Source organism: Cygnus atratus, chromosome 2, assembly GCF_013377495.2.
Source record: "Cygnus atratus isolate AKBS03 ecotype Queensland, Australia chromosome 2, CAtr_DNAZoo_HiC_assembly, whole genome shotgun sequence".
Classification (NCBI taxonomy): domain Eukaryota; kingdom Metazoa; phylum Chordata; class Aves; order Anseriformes; family Anatidae; genus Cygnus; species Cygnus atratus.
The window spans coordinates 105905196-105919082 of NC_066363.1; the positions used below are offsets into that span (position 1 = coordinate 105905196).

Genomic DNA, 13887 nt, shown 5'->3' on the forward strand with positions numbered 1-13887 from the left:
AAGCGCAAAAGCTGAAATTTAGTTCACAAAAAGAAAACCATGCAAGAGTGTTGAATTAGTACTAAGAAGTAGGCTAAATGCTGAATCAATAACAATAATTAACAGAACTGGTTTTATTAACTGCAGCTAATGTATTTCTTTCCAGAAAGAATTTAAAATTGAAAGCCATTTATAAACACTATTGTCATAACTATTATAAATAATCAGATAGGAATTCTTAATTTTAAGTCTGAAAATTTAAATTTAAGTCTGAAAATCTCAATGTATTTGCTTGCCTAAGAAGGAGGGTGACTTTGTGGTTATAGCTTTAACCTAAGGCCAGGGGATCATGATGCTTTCCCAGGCTGGCTGTAAAAAGCTAACTTGACCTGGGAAAGTCAGGGTGTCAGAACATGAACTCAAGAATTATTGTTTGTGCACTAAGCCATGTAGTGGGCCTCAGACTTGCCCAGCTGTGCATGCGTTAACATAATCCACTTTCACATTGTTTTTTCTTTCCATAATTTTATAAGTAAGACAGGCCAAGAGCACACAAATAGTCATTTACCATAGTTCAGCTGACTGGAATAGCATGATCACTTTTGCTTGTGTGTCCACACTTCTATGCATTTTCAGACTGCTTGTATGTACGTTGAAATGTCTAATGCAATGTGAAATTTTTGGAATTTGAAAAAAAATTTTTTTTTTTAAAGGAGATACTTACAGTTCTAAGATGCAGAATTATTTTACAGTTTGTTAAAAACTTCACTGAAACCAGTTTGTAAATCTCCTGATATTGCATAAAAAGTTACCCCAAAAATATTTTGAAAGCTGTTATGTACTAGTTTTGCATGCAACATGACTGTAACTATCAGTTTCTTTGGAAGGAGCCAACTACATTTACTCATTCAGCTCCTTTACTGTTGGCAATCCATGGTAAAGCCAAGCACAGAAATAGGAGTCTCATACTTGTAAGAGCTGCCCTAAAAGCAATACCTCTCTCCCATCTTCTGGTAGGTTCTGCTGGTAACAGTGAATGGGAACCCTTCTGACTATCACACCATCCACCCCACACTGCCATTAGAAAATGGTCCAGCCAAAGCAGACCTGTACTCAACACCACAGTACAAATGGGAGCCTTCGGATGACATGTCAGGTAGTGAAAAGCATTGCGTGGCAATTACCCTTAGTTCCATATTTTCTTTTTCTGTACCTCAGTTCACTGCCTCTTGCATTTATTTTTTGTTTTAGTAAGCTCCTTGGCTTGTTGAAGTTTAAATAATTGCTATCACCTTACAATGATGGCTTACCACTTGGCAGTTTTGTGAACAAGGCTGTAGACATATATTAACTAAAATACTTTGCCTCTTTGCAAACCAACACAGTGATTGCAGGTTTTGTGTTGCTTTACCGTGCTCAAATGTATGTTTGTTTGTTTTGTTTTGTTTTGTTTTGTTTTGGCTCCCATCTTGAGCTTGCTAAAGGATGTAGAAGTAGCTATTAGAGTGATTACAAGTGAAATCACTCCAGGGTTACTTACCTGGAGAGAGTGCATACAGTACTCTTAGGGCCAGCATGAATTGCAAATAAGGATTTCTTTTTCTACTTAGAAAAGGAAGAGGAGGAAGGAGAAGAAGAGGAAGAAGAAGTTACCCAGGAGGAAAAAGATGATGTTAAATTGCATGCCCTTGTCTCTGTGTTCCAATTTATCATGAAACAGAGTTACATTTGTGCCCTGATAGCTATGATGGTAAGTATTGGCAACAAAAGAATAATGCTGTTGATTTTACAAATAGATGTGTCTTCTCAGTGTTTTCCTGAGAGTAATCTCATCTGTTGGTTTTCAGTAAGTGTTTGCATCATGCCTAGAAAATGTTGATACGGTATCTGCATTTTAGGTTATTAATGAATAATTCCCAGGCTTGTTATAGACCTATCAATAGGGCAACATGCAGGGTTCTGGATAAAACATCACATTTCCAGGACTGAGAAAGAAAGCAATTGGGGCTGAGTTTTTTTTATTGATTCCAAAGCTTCTCTATAAGCAGTATCGTCATGCTGTTGCTCCACTCAGAAATCTGCCTGCAAAATTAAATAATTTCCTAGTCGTATAGTAAATTTTAAATATATCATTCCTATTTCAGATTGAAGCATGCATCTGGTACTCTCTGACATAAAAGATCTGTAAAGCCTGATTTCCTTTATGGACTCAGAACGGTCTCAAGGAAAATACAATTTTTTGCCAAACATGATTTTGCTGTTGTTTTACTTACCACCCTTATTTCTTCTTTTGATGTTGTTGTTTGTTTTTAAGCCCAATTGATGCAAGTGCCTTGAACTGTAGCAAATTTTCAGCTTAGTGATTAGCTCTCTGTTTATATTCCTAATGCAAGCTTTGGTTTTACTGTTTTGGAAATGTTTCCACTATGATGAAATTAACCATAAAGTTTCTTGGCTGAATTTTGTGTTAAAAATGGTAAAATAAAATAGTTTGGCTGCTTTTTGTTTGAATATAGTTTCATACCTTATTTACTGTCCTTTAACAGGAAAAGCAGACTCCTTGTGCAGAATCTGGATCTGGCTTCATGCATTCTGAAACATTAACAAGGAGTTGTTTTCATATTGCCATAATGTCTCTTTTTTTTCCTTTCTTTTTTTTTTTTTTCTAGTTATGTGCTTCACCTGTTTTGCAATTTCTTTTTAATTCATTTATAGGCTCATATCTTTCAATATCAGAGGAGGAAATATTTGAAGACCTTTCTTGTAGTTTGATATTGAGATACTACTAGCTTTTTCTCTTAGTGATACATCTCTGTTTCCTATGATCTGACCCAAATTCATTTATGAATTCCTTTATGGTATAATCTGATAAAAGTTCCTCTTACACCATAGCCAAGGATTCCTCAGTGTAAGTTACATTCTTGTATGCGAAGAGAGAAGTAGCATATTAGTGTTTTTCACATACTCTTACAAAACATTATTTCCAAGGGGGATGGACTAGACTGACTGATATATTCTTAATGTTTCATACTTTTTAATTTAAATTGAAAGGGAAATTAAAATATGTTGACAGTTATTCCCCGGTTATACCAGCATATAGCTGAATTTAGTCCTAAATCAATAATGACGTTAGCAAAAACACTTTAAAAAATCCTTTCCCCCAGTTGTTTACTAGAGTAGTTTTCAGTAACTGATTTCTGCAAACTATTTAAAACATTATCTAGTTGTCAGTGTAGGAGGCAATCTAATATGGTTAGTGTAAACTAACTGTTTTTCAGCTAGCTGTGTACATACCTTAGCTTTCCATCTTAAATTGATTCTACAAAAGCTAGAACAGTATGGAGCCAGCATAATTTTATAAGTCTGTCAAGGGCTTTGAATGTAAGCAGGTATCAAATATGTTTTGCTATTGCTACACTGATTTCTTTATTACTAGTTTTGCAAGAAGGTCCTTAGTGCCCTAAAGTTAGCCTGTACTTTCCATTTCTGTTTATTTGGTGTAATAAAAAGCAGTGAGCCTGGTCACAAACCTTACCAGTGTGCAATTAATATGCAGAGAAGGGTTTGCCTCCAGCTGCGGACTTCTTAAGAATCCATTTTCAGCATGTTTTTGAAGGGGTTTATTGTAGCTGGCCCAGTAGCTGATTAATATGGATGAGAGTCTCATGACAATGAAAATGTGTGCTAAGCAGAGAAGTGTAACTGGCTGTATGCCACAACATTGTTCCTGAATGAATCCTTGGACATTTTTTCCCTCTTTCTTCTTTCCATAAGGCATGGAGTATCACATATCACAGCTGGTTGACTTTTGTGCTATTGATCTGGTCTTGTACACTGTGGATGATTCGTGACCGAAGGAAATATGCCATGATCAGTTCGCCGTTCATGGTTTTCTATGGAAATCTACTGCTAACATTGCAGTACATATGGAGTATTGAGCTCAAGAATGATGAGCTTCCTCAAGTATCGGGTTTTTTAGAAAGAAAGGAACCTGGGGAGTTGGCATCAAAGGTAAGTGTTACAAACAGCTGAGATTTTTTATGAAACCACGGAATAAATACATTGTGACAAAAATGTGAATTACTTTACATGTAAGAATCCTCAGTATTCGATATGACCATGTTCAGTAGCAGATATACAATAAAGGATAAGTAGTTTAAAAATGTTGTTGAGGAATTTGCTTCTTACTCATAAAGCTAATACCAAAACAAGTGTTTCAGACATACTTATAGGTTCTCTTGATAATTCTGTAGAGAACACAGAGTAGATAGAAATTTTGGCTTTATAAAATGGGTCCAAAATAGATGTGATTTGATTTGTTAGATAAATGTTTATCCTCTTAAGTCTTGCCTCTTGTACCTTTGTCTCAGCTACTTCAGAACCTTCAACATAAGTATTGCACATGGATGTTTCTGGCTTTCAAAAACATAAACCCAGACCTATGTAGTCACTGGCACACCCACTGTTTATAGCGGGAAACAGAGCAAGGGCCATATGAAGATCTGAAAAAGAAGTAAACTCAGTACTTGTGGGTGGTTAAATTGACACTCGTAGTTCTAGTGCCTTTATTTACCATGGCATTTTGTTGTATTCAGTCACCCATGCTATGTCAGGTCTGTCTTTGAACATGATGGTAACTGGAATTTTGTTATCATTGCAGTTACCAGTATTACTCACTCCTTTAGGATTTGTCACAAGCAGCAGTACATGGCTGCCACTGAAGTTGGAATCCATTTCATGTCAGTAACAAGAGTTTGTTGACTTCACTGCATTATAGATTTTTTCCATTGATATCTTGAAAGCACTACAAAATGCATTGTGTTTGGCAGGAGTGCTGTTGGGGGAGGGAATGAGCATAATTAGGAAGTTTTTTCATAGAATACCCAAGAGGGGCATCTCAGAGAGTGCAGGTAGTTGGCACTGCTCCCCTTGAGATAAGTGAATTACTTCCCTTATGCCTCCTAGTTACCATTCACAGTGATTCTGCAAGTGAATACCCTTGTTGGCAGTGCCTTTGGACAACCATTTGTTGGTCTTTAATGCATTTGAAAATTAACGAGCACTGTATGATTTCTCCTGTAAAGGTAGAAATAGCTAAGTAAGAGAGCTAAAGCTCAAGGAATTCTATAGATTCAATGACTGTTAATCTCTAAAGGTGTTTTAATGTTCTTAGTATGTCAGCCACTTTGACATAGTTTGTTATTAGCTATATAATCAAGTATCTTTTATAAAACTAGCTGGTGTCAGGAAAGGAAACTATTGTGCATATATGATGATTTGGCCACACCCCCAAAAAAATAGAAAATGCCTACCACTTTTTTTTTAGGCTGAATATAATGCACTCAGTAAGTCTCACAAAATCACAGAATGTTTGAGGTTGGAAGGGACCTCTACAAGTCACCTGGTAAATGAAGCAGTAAGGTGGAGCATGGCAGAGTAGTCTGTACTGTACAATATCAAATGTTTGTGTCTCAAAAATCAGAGCTCCGGCAGTTTATCTGGAGGAAGAATTGTGACAATTCACACGGGCTGAGGATCTTCTGCTTCAGCTCAGTGTTAGCCACAGTGCCAGAGAAGGCAGCTGTTGCTAGCCTGGGACTTCACCTGTCTCCCATGAAGTACTTGCATATTAGATGAAAAACAGGAGAGCTCTACTTTATACTACTGGCCTTGTCATTTTGTTGCGTACAAACTAGTTGGCTTTTACATGTTTCCTGTCTGAGATTTTATTCTTCTATCTTATAAGGTAGTGAAATAAGTCCTTGTTCTGCACCACTATAGAAACTTTGCAAAACGTAAATATAAAATCAAGAATTTGATAGGTAATGTGCCATTTTCTGAATTTTGGCTGTCTCTAAGTGTTGCAAGCTGTTGAATTCAGCTTTTTGCAAAACAAAGAAATGCACTCTTCATTAAAGAGATGTATTTCTAAGGTATCCTTCTTTTGTGGAGTTATCAACTTCAATCTCTTCCAAGAATTAAGAGCCATCTCATATTTGTAAGTGCTCCAAATGCAAGGCACGTACGGTTGGCTATGTCTTTTGTAACTTCAAGACACACAAAGAATTTTTTTTTTAAATTAATTGCTCTTAAGCACTTGAAGTACCAAAGCTCCTAAATCTCTTGATTTAGGATATACCAAACCTAGTGACAATACACTTACCTGCCAGTGCTTCTTCATAAAGAGGAAATGAACAAAAATGGGCAGATGAAAATTATGCCAGGCCATATATAAAGAGAAGATCCTTAAACTTATAAGACAGGAGTTAAAAAATGAATAGAATAGGGTAGAATAGAACTGTATAGGTAAGTAAATTTAAGAAAAGATGCAGAGTGAAAAGTTAATGGAAAAGTGCAAATCATAGAACCATAACACCATTCAGGTTGGATGAAATAAATTTGTGTTTAATGCAGGGTGTTTCCTAAATAACAATTTCCACGAAGGTGCACTTTGACACTTATGACATTATTGCTATTTTCCAATAGACAGAAAAAGCAAAAGCATGCAAAATTTATGAATACATGTTTGCAGTAGCAGGATATAGGTTATACAATTAGCCTGTTGTTTTCGTTTTGATTTTTGTTTGCAGATCCTTTTCACGATTACTTTCTGGCTACTGCTTAGGCAACACCTCACTGAACAGAAAGCACTTCAGCTGAAAGAAGCTACTTTATCTGAGGTCAAAGTCAGAAGTGAAGAAGATGAAGAAAAAGGTAAAGTCATGTCCAATTTATTAGAGTCCTTCAGTCACAATAGAAGTTTCAGTTACTCTGTTTTCTAATGCAGAAATCAATTAGCAAGATACCTGTTATTAGCTAAGGAAGATATTATAAAACCATGTGCAACTGTCTCTCAGTGGATATAAAAACAAAATAGCTTTGAACTTCAGAAAATCCAAACAAATGAAAATTCTCTTTACTGTTGAACTGCAAAATATGAAAGATAAATGAAATGACTCATTTGAAAAATGCCATGGAACTTTCTAAGAATCAGTTTATTCCCATTTCCCAAACTCAAACTAGCAGATGAGTTGCTGTGGGAGTTTAACCACAAGAGGAGAAAAGTTTCCAGAGGAAAAATCAGTTATTAATTTCCTTGCAAGTTGTTGTGCTTGTGCATAAAGACTTGTACAAAAAACAGAAGTTAAACTACTAATTTCAGTGGGAGAAAAGCATGTATATTTTCAGTGTGGGGGCTCATGCAACCAGAAGCATACCTGGGAGCAAAGTTGACAGCTGCATTTTCAGCTAATCCGACATCTCAGTGACCTGTTCCCTCTTTTGCTGCTGGGCACATCTTCTCCCAAATATTCGTTGCCCTTTTCTGTCTCTCTGGATTCTGATCTGAATCTGTTCAATTCACTGAAATGGTAGAAAGCCAGACTGTGATGTAGTTTCCTGTTTGATTAACTACAGTGTTTGGCTCAGTAAAGCATCTGGTCAGTGTCAGAGCTGGACACTGCAAGGATTTGAAAGGTAAGAACAAGGAAGGAGTCTGAGGAAAGGACTGCAAGTTGGAGAAAAGGAGTGGGCAATACTTTTGGTGGTGAAGTCTCAATATTGTTCTCAATGTGAAGGAAAACATTACAGCTGCATGCTGTGAACTTGACAAGCTCTGTTACCTGGGTATTTGCTCTTGTGTACCTGCTCTCAGGGGAACACCTACCCTGCCATCCACAAGCCTCCCAAGGTGAATAACTGGGGAATCCTGACCTCCTCGTAAGGCAAAAGCAGTTTGTCTTTTCTGCAGTCATTTAGGTACAGTAGAAGAAGCTGGAAAAGTGGTAGTTTCTTTGAAAAAATGTCAGTGCAGCATTTATATTTTTTAAGCTTGTTTGGTTTTATGTTAATATTTTCTCTTGCTTGTGTTTTTTTGGAGGAAACCACAGTATTCTCTTAAGGACATTCATCCCTTTAAACTCAAGAAGAGAGATTTTCTGGTGGTGCTAGTGGTTTCTTTGTTTTCCATTTTAGAAAGTTCTTGCCTGGGAGTAAAGTTAGTCCCATGGATAGTATTTTGGCTGTTACCTGTTATACAGTCCTTGGGCTCCAATTTTCCACTACAGCTACCTGTATATCAGGCAAAGTGAAGAGTGGTGTTTGGACATAGAGCAATATGCCATACAGCTCGAGGAGCAGGTTGAGGCTCATATGAACTTAAAATTCTCTCCTTTGCTCTGGAGGCATGACAGTTACTCAGAAATACAGTCTCTTGTTGTGAATAGTGTCTTTAAGTTTCTGTTCTGTGTGCAGAGAGTCTACTTTCCATCCGTTTTGATTCTTATTAAAGTCCCCAAAATAGAGGTCAAATGTAACTCTGTACTTGCAGAAGAGGAGTTGCGAGAGGGAGAAGTGGCAGAAGAAGAAGAGGAGGAGGAGGAAGAAGAAGATGATGATGAGGATGAACAGGATATTATGAAAGTTCTGGGGAAGCTGGTGATGGCTATGTTCATCAAGTACTGGATTTACGTCTGTGGGGGCATGTTCTTCTTTGTCAGCTTTGAGGGTAGAATTGTCATGTACAAAATCATCTATATGGTACTGTTCCTGTTCTGTGTGGCCCTCTACCAGGTAGGTGAGGACTATTTTAACTGAATTTTGTCCTTGAATACAATGTTTCATACCTTTAACTTGGTGGTAAAGTAGCTTGGGTAGAATCTGTAAACAGTGTATTTGTTCTGTAGTTAGATAAAACATAATAGTAATAAGATCATTTGAATGGGTTGATTAGACATTCTCATTTGATTTTGGTTATAATGACAGGCAAAGTGCACAAAAATTAGATGCTATTAGATAATATATATGATACACTTTGCCTGTGGGACTCCACCCCACATGAGTGAAAACTGTGGAAACTGTATGGGAAAGATTTGGACCTTGCACATCCTACACAGCCACCAGTTTTAGAGACTGTCCACACAGCTTCCACAGCCATGGAGCATGCAGTCCCTCTCCTCCTGCACTTTCATCACCTAATGTTGATGAAACTGAGTGACTGAAGCTGTCCTTGGTCTTTATGTTTGTGCCCATGTCCCAAAAGACACTTTTGCATGGAAGTCTGTACTTGGGTGCATACGTACCAGGGGTAAGAACTTTATCACAAAGATTCGTGTCTGCAGTTTACTTCAGGCCAGCTAGGAAGAGTAATATTCTTAGCCTTTGTTTTCCAGTACAGCTTTGTCAGTATTTTTATCAGTGTCTTTGCCTCGAGCTTCTTTTAAATTCCTTAGTGTGTGATTTTCAGGTGCACTATGAATGGTGGAGAAGGATTTTAAAGTATTTTTGGATGTCAGTGGTTGTTTACACGATGTTGGTACTTATCTTCATCTATACATACCAGTTTGAGTCTTTCCCTGGGTTGTGGAAGAACATGACAGGCCTGGATGAAAACAAGTAAGTGTTTTCATTTCATTTATTTTTTTTCCATTGGACTTTTGAGTTTGATGTGCTCTGAGAGCACTCTTCCTTCTTGTAGTGGAAAAATGTCATGAGACCATCCCCAGACATAGTTGACTAAGCACTCAGCTCTGAAGCTGTAGGTTTACTGGTGTAGCAACAGAGATGAGAAAGGGCATGAAAAGGGCTCAGAGAGTCATATTTTCCCCTATCTGCTGTCAAGGCCTTCCCAGTGTTGGCAGTACAGCACCTATACTTTTCTCTCTTTGACCATAGGAGCAAGATCTGGGGATAGCCTAAGGGTAGATTTACAGGATGTCTGGTGCTGATGAAGATGGACTAGCATTCCTGCTAATGAGGAGGGCTGTGTTTCTTCCTCCTCATGACATATAGGGCATTCCTCAACAGGAGTTTACATGAGAAATTATATGCAATATGAGTGGATCTTCAGTGCAGTACTTTCAGCCAGAGACAACCCACCTGGTTCTTGAAAAGAGAGTTGTGGCAGGGCTGGTTCATTTGGCTCTGTACATTTACAGTATCTTTCTACATTACTAAGGCCAAATACAAGACATATACATTGTAAAACTTTCTAGTTTAGAAGAATCTAAAGATGTGAAAACACAGAACAAGTACCAGCCCTTGTTTCCCTTTGAAAATGATTTGTAAGAATGTCTCATGACAAGGAAAAGATCTTGGTGTGAAAAGATGACTTAGTGGCTTACTTTTTTTTTTTTTTTTTTTTTTTTTTTTCCAGACTAGAAGACCTTGGTTTAAAAAGGTTTTCTGTGGCTGAGCTATTCACACGCATCTTTATCCCCACCTCCTTCCTACTGGCGTGTATCTTACACCTTCACTATTTCCATGACCGTTTCCTCCAGCTCACTGATTTAAAAGCTGTAACCAGCAAACAGGACAACACTATTTACAGGTAAAGAAATAAGTAAATGGAGCTATTCATTATCTGTATGAAAATGCTGCTTCTGACTGTCTTGTAGTGCTCACTTTTCAAATGATGTTATTTACTTCTGTCATAATGACCTGGTTTAAAAACAAGGGAGAAAAAATAATCAGCATCCCTTAACACCCAGAACCATGCTAAACAAGCCACAACCAAAGTATCATTCTTCCACCACTTTTCAATTCTTGTAGAAGGTGGTGGGGCTTTTTTGTTTGTTTGTTTGTTTGTTTTCCTTCATTTGGTGGTACATTTTCATTTGGTGGTACATTTTCAAAGGTACTGATGATATTTAGGTATTTATCTCGCTAGTGGTTTTCACCTTTACTGTGGGGTAGATTCCTAATTTCTATGTGCCTTTTTGTAAGTCCTGTCAGTAATAAATAACAAAACTTAATTTGTGTAACTTCTGTTTTACAATACGAGTTTCGAAGGCCAAATGGAGATCGAGAGATCTTTGGCAAGTACCACATACACATTGGAAAGTTAGGCCCTTTCGTGAAGTTGAACTTTATAAATGGAAATATCTCAAACCTGTGGTCACTCTTTAGGGTCTTGGCCCTTGGCTATGCTAGCTCTTTGAGACATTCAGCATTCTCATCAAGAACTTCACTGTAATTTTTTCATGATTTTGGGACCTCATCTTTTTCAGACTTTTACTATGTTTAGCTCTTAAATGTTCTACTACATAAAACCAAATCTGTCCTGTTTCTGTATTTACATAAGCTGATAAAAAGAAAGCCAAATATTTGCTAAAAACAAAACAAATTAAACTTGACAAGATTTCCTAACAATGTTGTGGCTTACCTTTTAAAATGCCTGTTTGTATAATACTTTTTGCTTTTCTTGAATTGCTACATCCCATGGTAAATTCAAGGGTCCTTTCAGACACTCTGTGAGCACTTTCTTTGCCCATAGCAGACTTTGTGTGCAGCAGCAAATGCAAATTAACATCTCTGAACTGGGCAGCCAAGCCCTAATACCTGAACCCACACAGATGTCTGAGCAGAAACAGTGGTTGTTCCTGGGTTGTGGCATTTGGGGAAATGTACTACAGTTTGAGGTAACTACACAAGCTCTTTTGTAGCCTAAACACTTTGCACTATGCTGACTAACATAGGAACAGCTGCCAGCTCCCAACTAGTGTGATCCAGTAGGCGTAAAATGGAAAAAAATCCTTGAGACAATCCCAGTGACTTTGGGCTCATGGTACAACACTCCTTGCCTGGGAAACCACTATTTGCAAATCTATTATGCGTGGAAGATATCAAAATATTAGCTACTACTCTCCAAATGCTGGTGTGCAGAAAATCACTGTAATTAAAATCACATCATTCTGGAAGGATGGAACAATAATACTAAAGACACAGAATGTTTTCAGTGTCTTGCTGAGAGCACAAAAAAAAAATAAAGAGAAGATTAGTATCAGAAAATAAGGTTGTAGGATATGGATTATTTTTTTCTGTAGTCAGTGATATTTTTGCCAGGAGTAAGTATCCTTGAGACAGAGCTGAAAGTAGACATCTGCTGTTGCAACAGGTCTTTTAGGACTTTTCTTAAGCAAAGTGGCAAGTGAAAAGGATTCTGTGATAAGTTTTTTTTGCCTTGCTAATATAATGCTTTTTTTTAAGTCTAAATGTAATACTAGATTGTATGGAACTTTCGTATAAATAGCTAAATATTTTTAACTCTTAAATGTGGCTAATGTGCTACATTTGCCATTTCGCAGTATTTCAAAGTCCTGGTTGCCATGTATATCATTTCTGTTCTGCAGAATTTGTCCAATACCCAAATCAGAACACATTTTCTGCTTTGTACTACCACAAACACTGCCTGATATATCAAGATCCTGTTGTTTCCTTCCCCATTCGTGCAATAAATCAATGCTGAGGATCAGCAGACTTCAAAATTCAAACATCCAGGATAGGACAGGGTAGGAATTGCACTGACATTTGTACTGGTGATGCATAAAGCTGGATAAGACTGAGCACAACAACAAACTACAGCTCAACAGTCATGTTATAAATAGAAAAAAAGTTGCAGGCGAAACTAAAACAGATTAAAGACTCATGTCTAAAGCTTCAGTTGTCCCTTTTGCTTTGATAACACTAGCTTTCACTCAACAGCTAGTTTACCTTTCAAGATTACTTTTATGCTGCTTCTGTTACAACAGAAAAAAATTAAAGAAAATGATCTTTAATTTTCAGTAAGAAGACAGAACTCAGTCCTTTTAACAGCAAACATAATAAACCAACCACAACAAGTATGAGCTAGTCATGAGACTAACAGAGAAAGCAGCTTCAGCTCCTCCGTCTGCCCCTGAGCTGAAATGTATGGTTATGGTATTATGTTTGTGTCTAACTGAAGACTCATGTTAAGGTTGCTGAGACTGTTCATGCATTAAGATACTGTCTCACATGAGCAAAGTTTGTGGAGTGAGTTCAAGAGTACAGCTCTGCCAGCCATAAATAGAGGGGGCAGAACCTGGCAGACTGGAATGGGCAGGGTGAGATGCTTCTTGCTGTAGGTAACAAAACTGAGTGGGTCAGTATTACACTTGTGAGAGAAAGAAAAATCCTCTGATTAGGGCTTTTCAAGATCATTTCCTTGCTGCATGATGAATTATGATGTAGTGATGATACAGGTTGTGAGGCAGATAATTTCTATGGTATGATGCTCCAATATAATCATCTTAAATAAAGAAGGAAAATATCTATTTTTTAAATGTACAGAATAATGTTACTTGAAGCTGTACTCTCATTTTGGGGTCTATGTATAGTACCTGCAGTTCTAACTGAAGTTATATACAGTCTAAATGTCTAAGTATTATTGGATTTACAAGCTTTCTAGACTTTTCACTGCATGGGTGCGCATTAAGCTTTCAGATTGTGTTTTGTTATGACAATATGTCTCTTGCTAGACAGGAAAGTGCATTCATTCCTATTTAACAGTTTCCTTTTCTCTCTCTCTAATTCATTTTCCACTGTCATTTCATGCATTCTTGTATTTCATCTCCTACCTCATAGCCATGCCAAAGTCAATGGCCGTGTTTACCTAATAATAAATAGGTGGGTACCTCAAACTTTCCTTTCCTTTAAAAAGATATGCCTTAACTTGTTTGTTACTTATTAATTGCCTTACAGCAAAATATGTTGTTGCTGCACTGTACTGTAAAATAAACAGGGAGAAAATGTTGTTCAGGTATTGTAGTCTTGTAAAGCTGGTGAAGCAGTTAATACATCTCTCCTGCATATTTATATGTTGTGAGTTCATCTCCCAGTTGGGATTCTTCTCTTAAACTTTGCCCATATCTCAATACAGGAATAATAGGTGCTATTTGTAATTGGCTGCAGACAATAGACTTGGTTGAGGAGGCTCGTTTACCTACCCTTTGTCTGTGCATGGAAAGATGCATGCCTGCATGCACACACATTTGCGCACACACACAGATCCCTGACTACCTCACAAGCTCTTGAGAAAGGGATTTTTTGGGTCAAGTCAATTAAATGTACAGTATGTATTTATTTTCAAGAAAAATATGAGTTTGTACTCAT

The 13887-nt window shown here is 37.3% G+C and overlaps 1 protein-coding gene across 1 annotated transcript in view; it reads left to right on the plus strand.

The window, feature by feature from the left end:
- PIEZO2 (piezo type mechanosensitive ion channel component 2) overlaps positions 1-13887 on the plus strand; it is a 334423-nt gene that overhangs the window by 242553 nt on the left and 77983 nt on the right. The window contains exons 11-18 of the mRNA XM_050708773.1: positions 997-1135; positions 1590-1729; positions 3754-3990; positions 6570-6693; positions 8309-8550; positions 9224-9372; positions 10133-10306; positions 13360-13401. Coding sequence (XP_050564730.1) covers positions 997-1135; positions 1590-1729; positions 3754-3990; positions 6570-6693; positions 8309-8550; positions 9224-9372; positions 10133-10306; positions 13360-13401 — 1247 coding nt within the window. The remainder of the gene's footprint in view (positions 1-996; positions 1136-1589; positions 1730-3753; positions 3991-6569; positions 6694-8308; positions 8551-9223; positions 9373-10132; positions 10307-13359; positions 13402-13887) is intronic.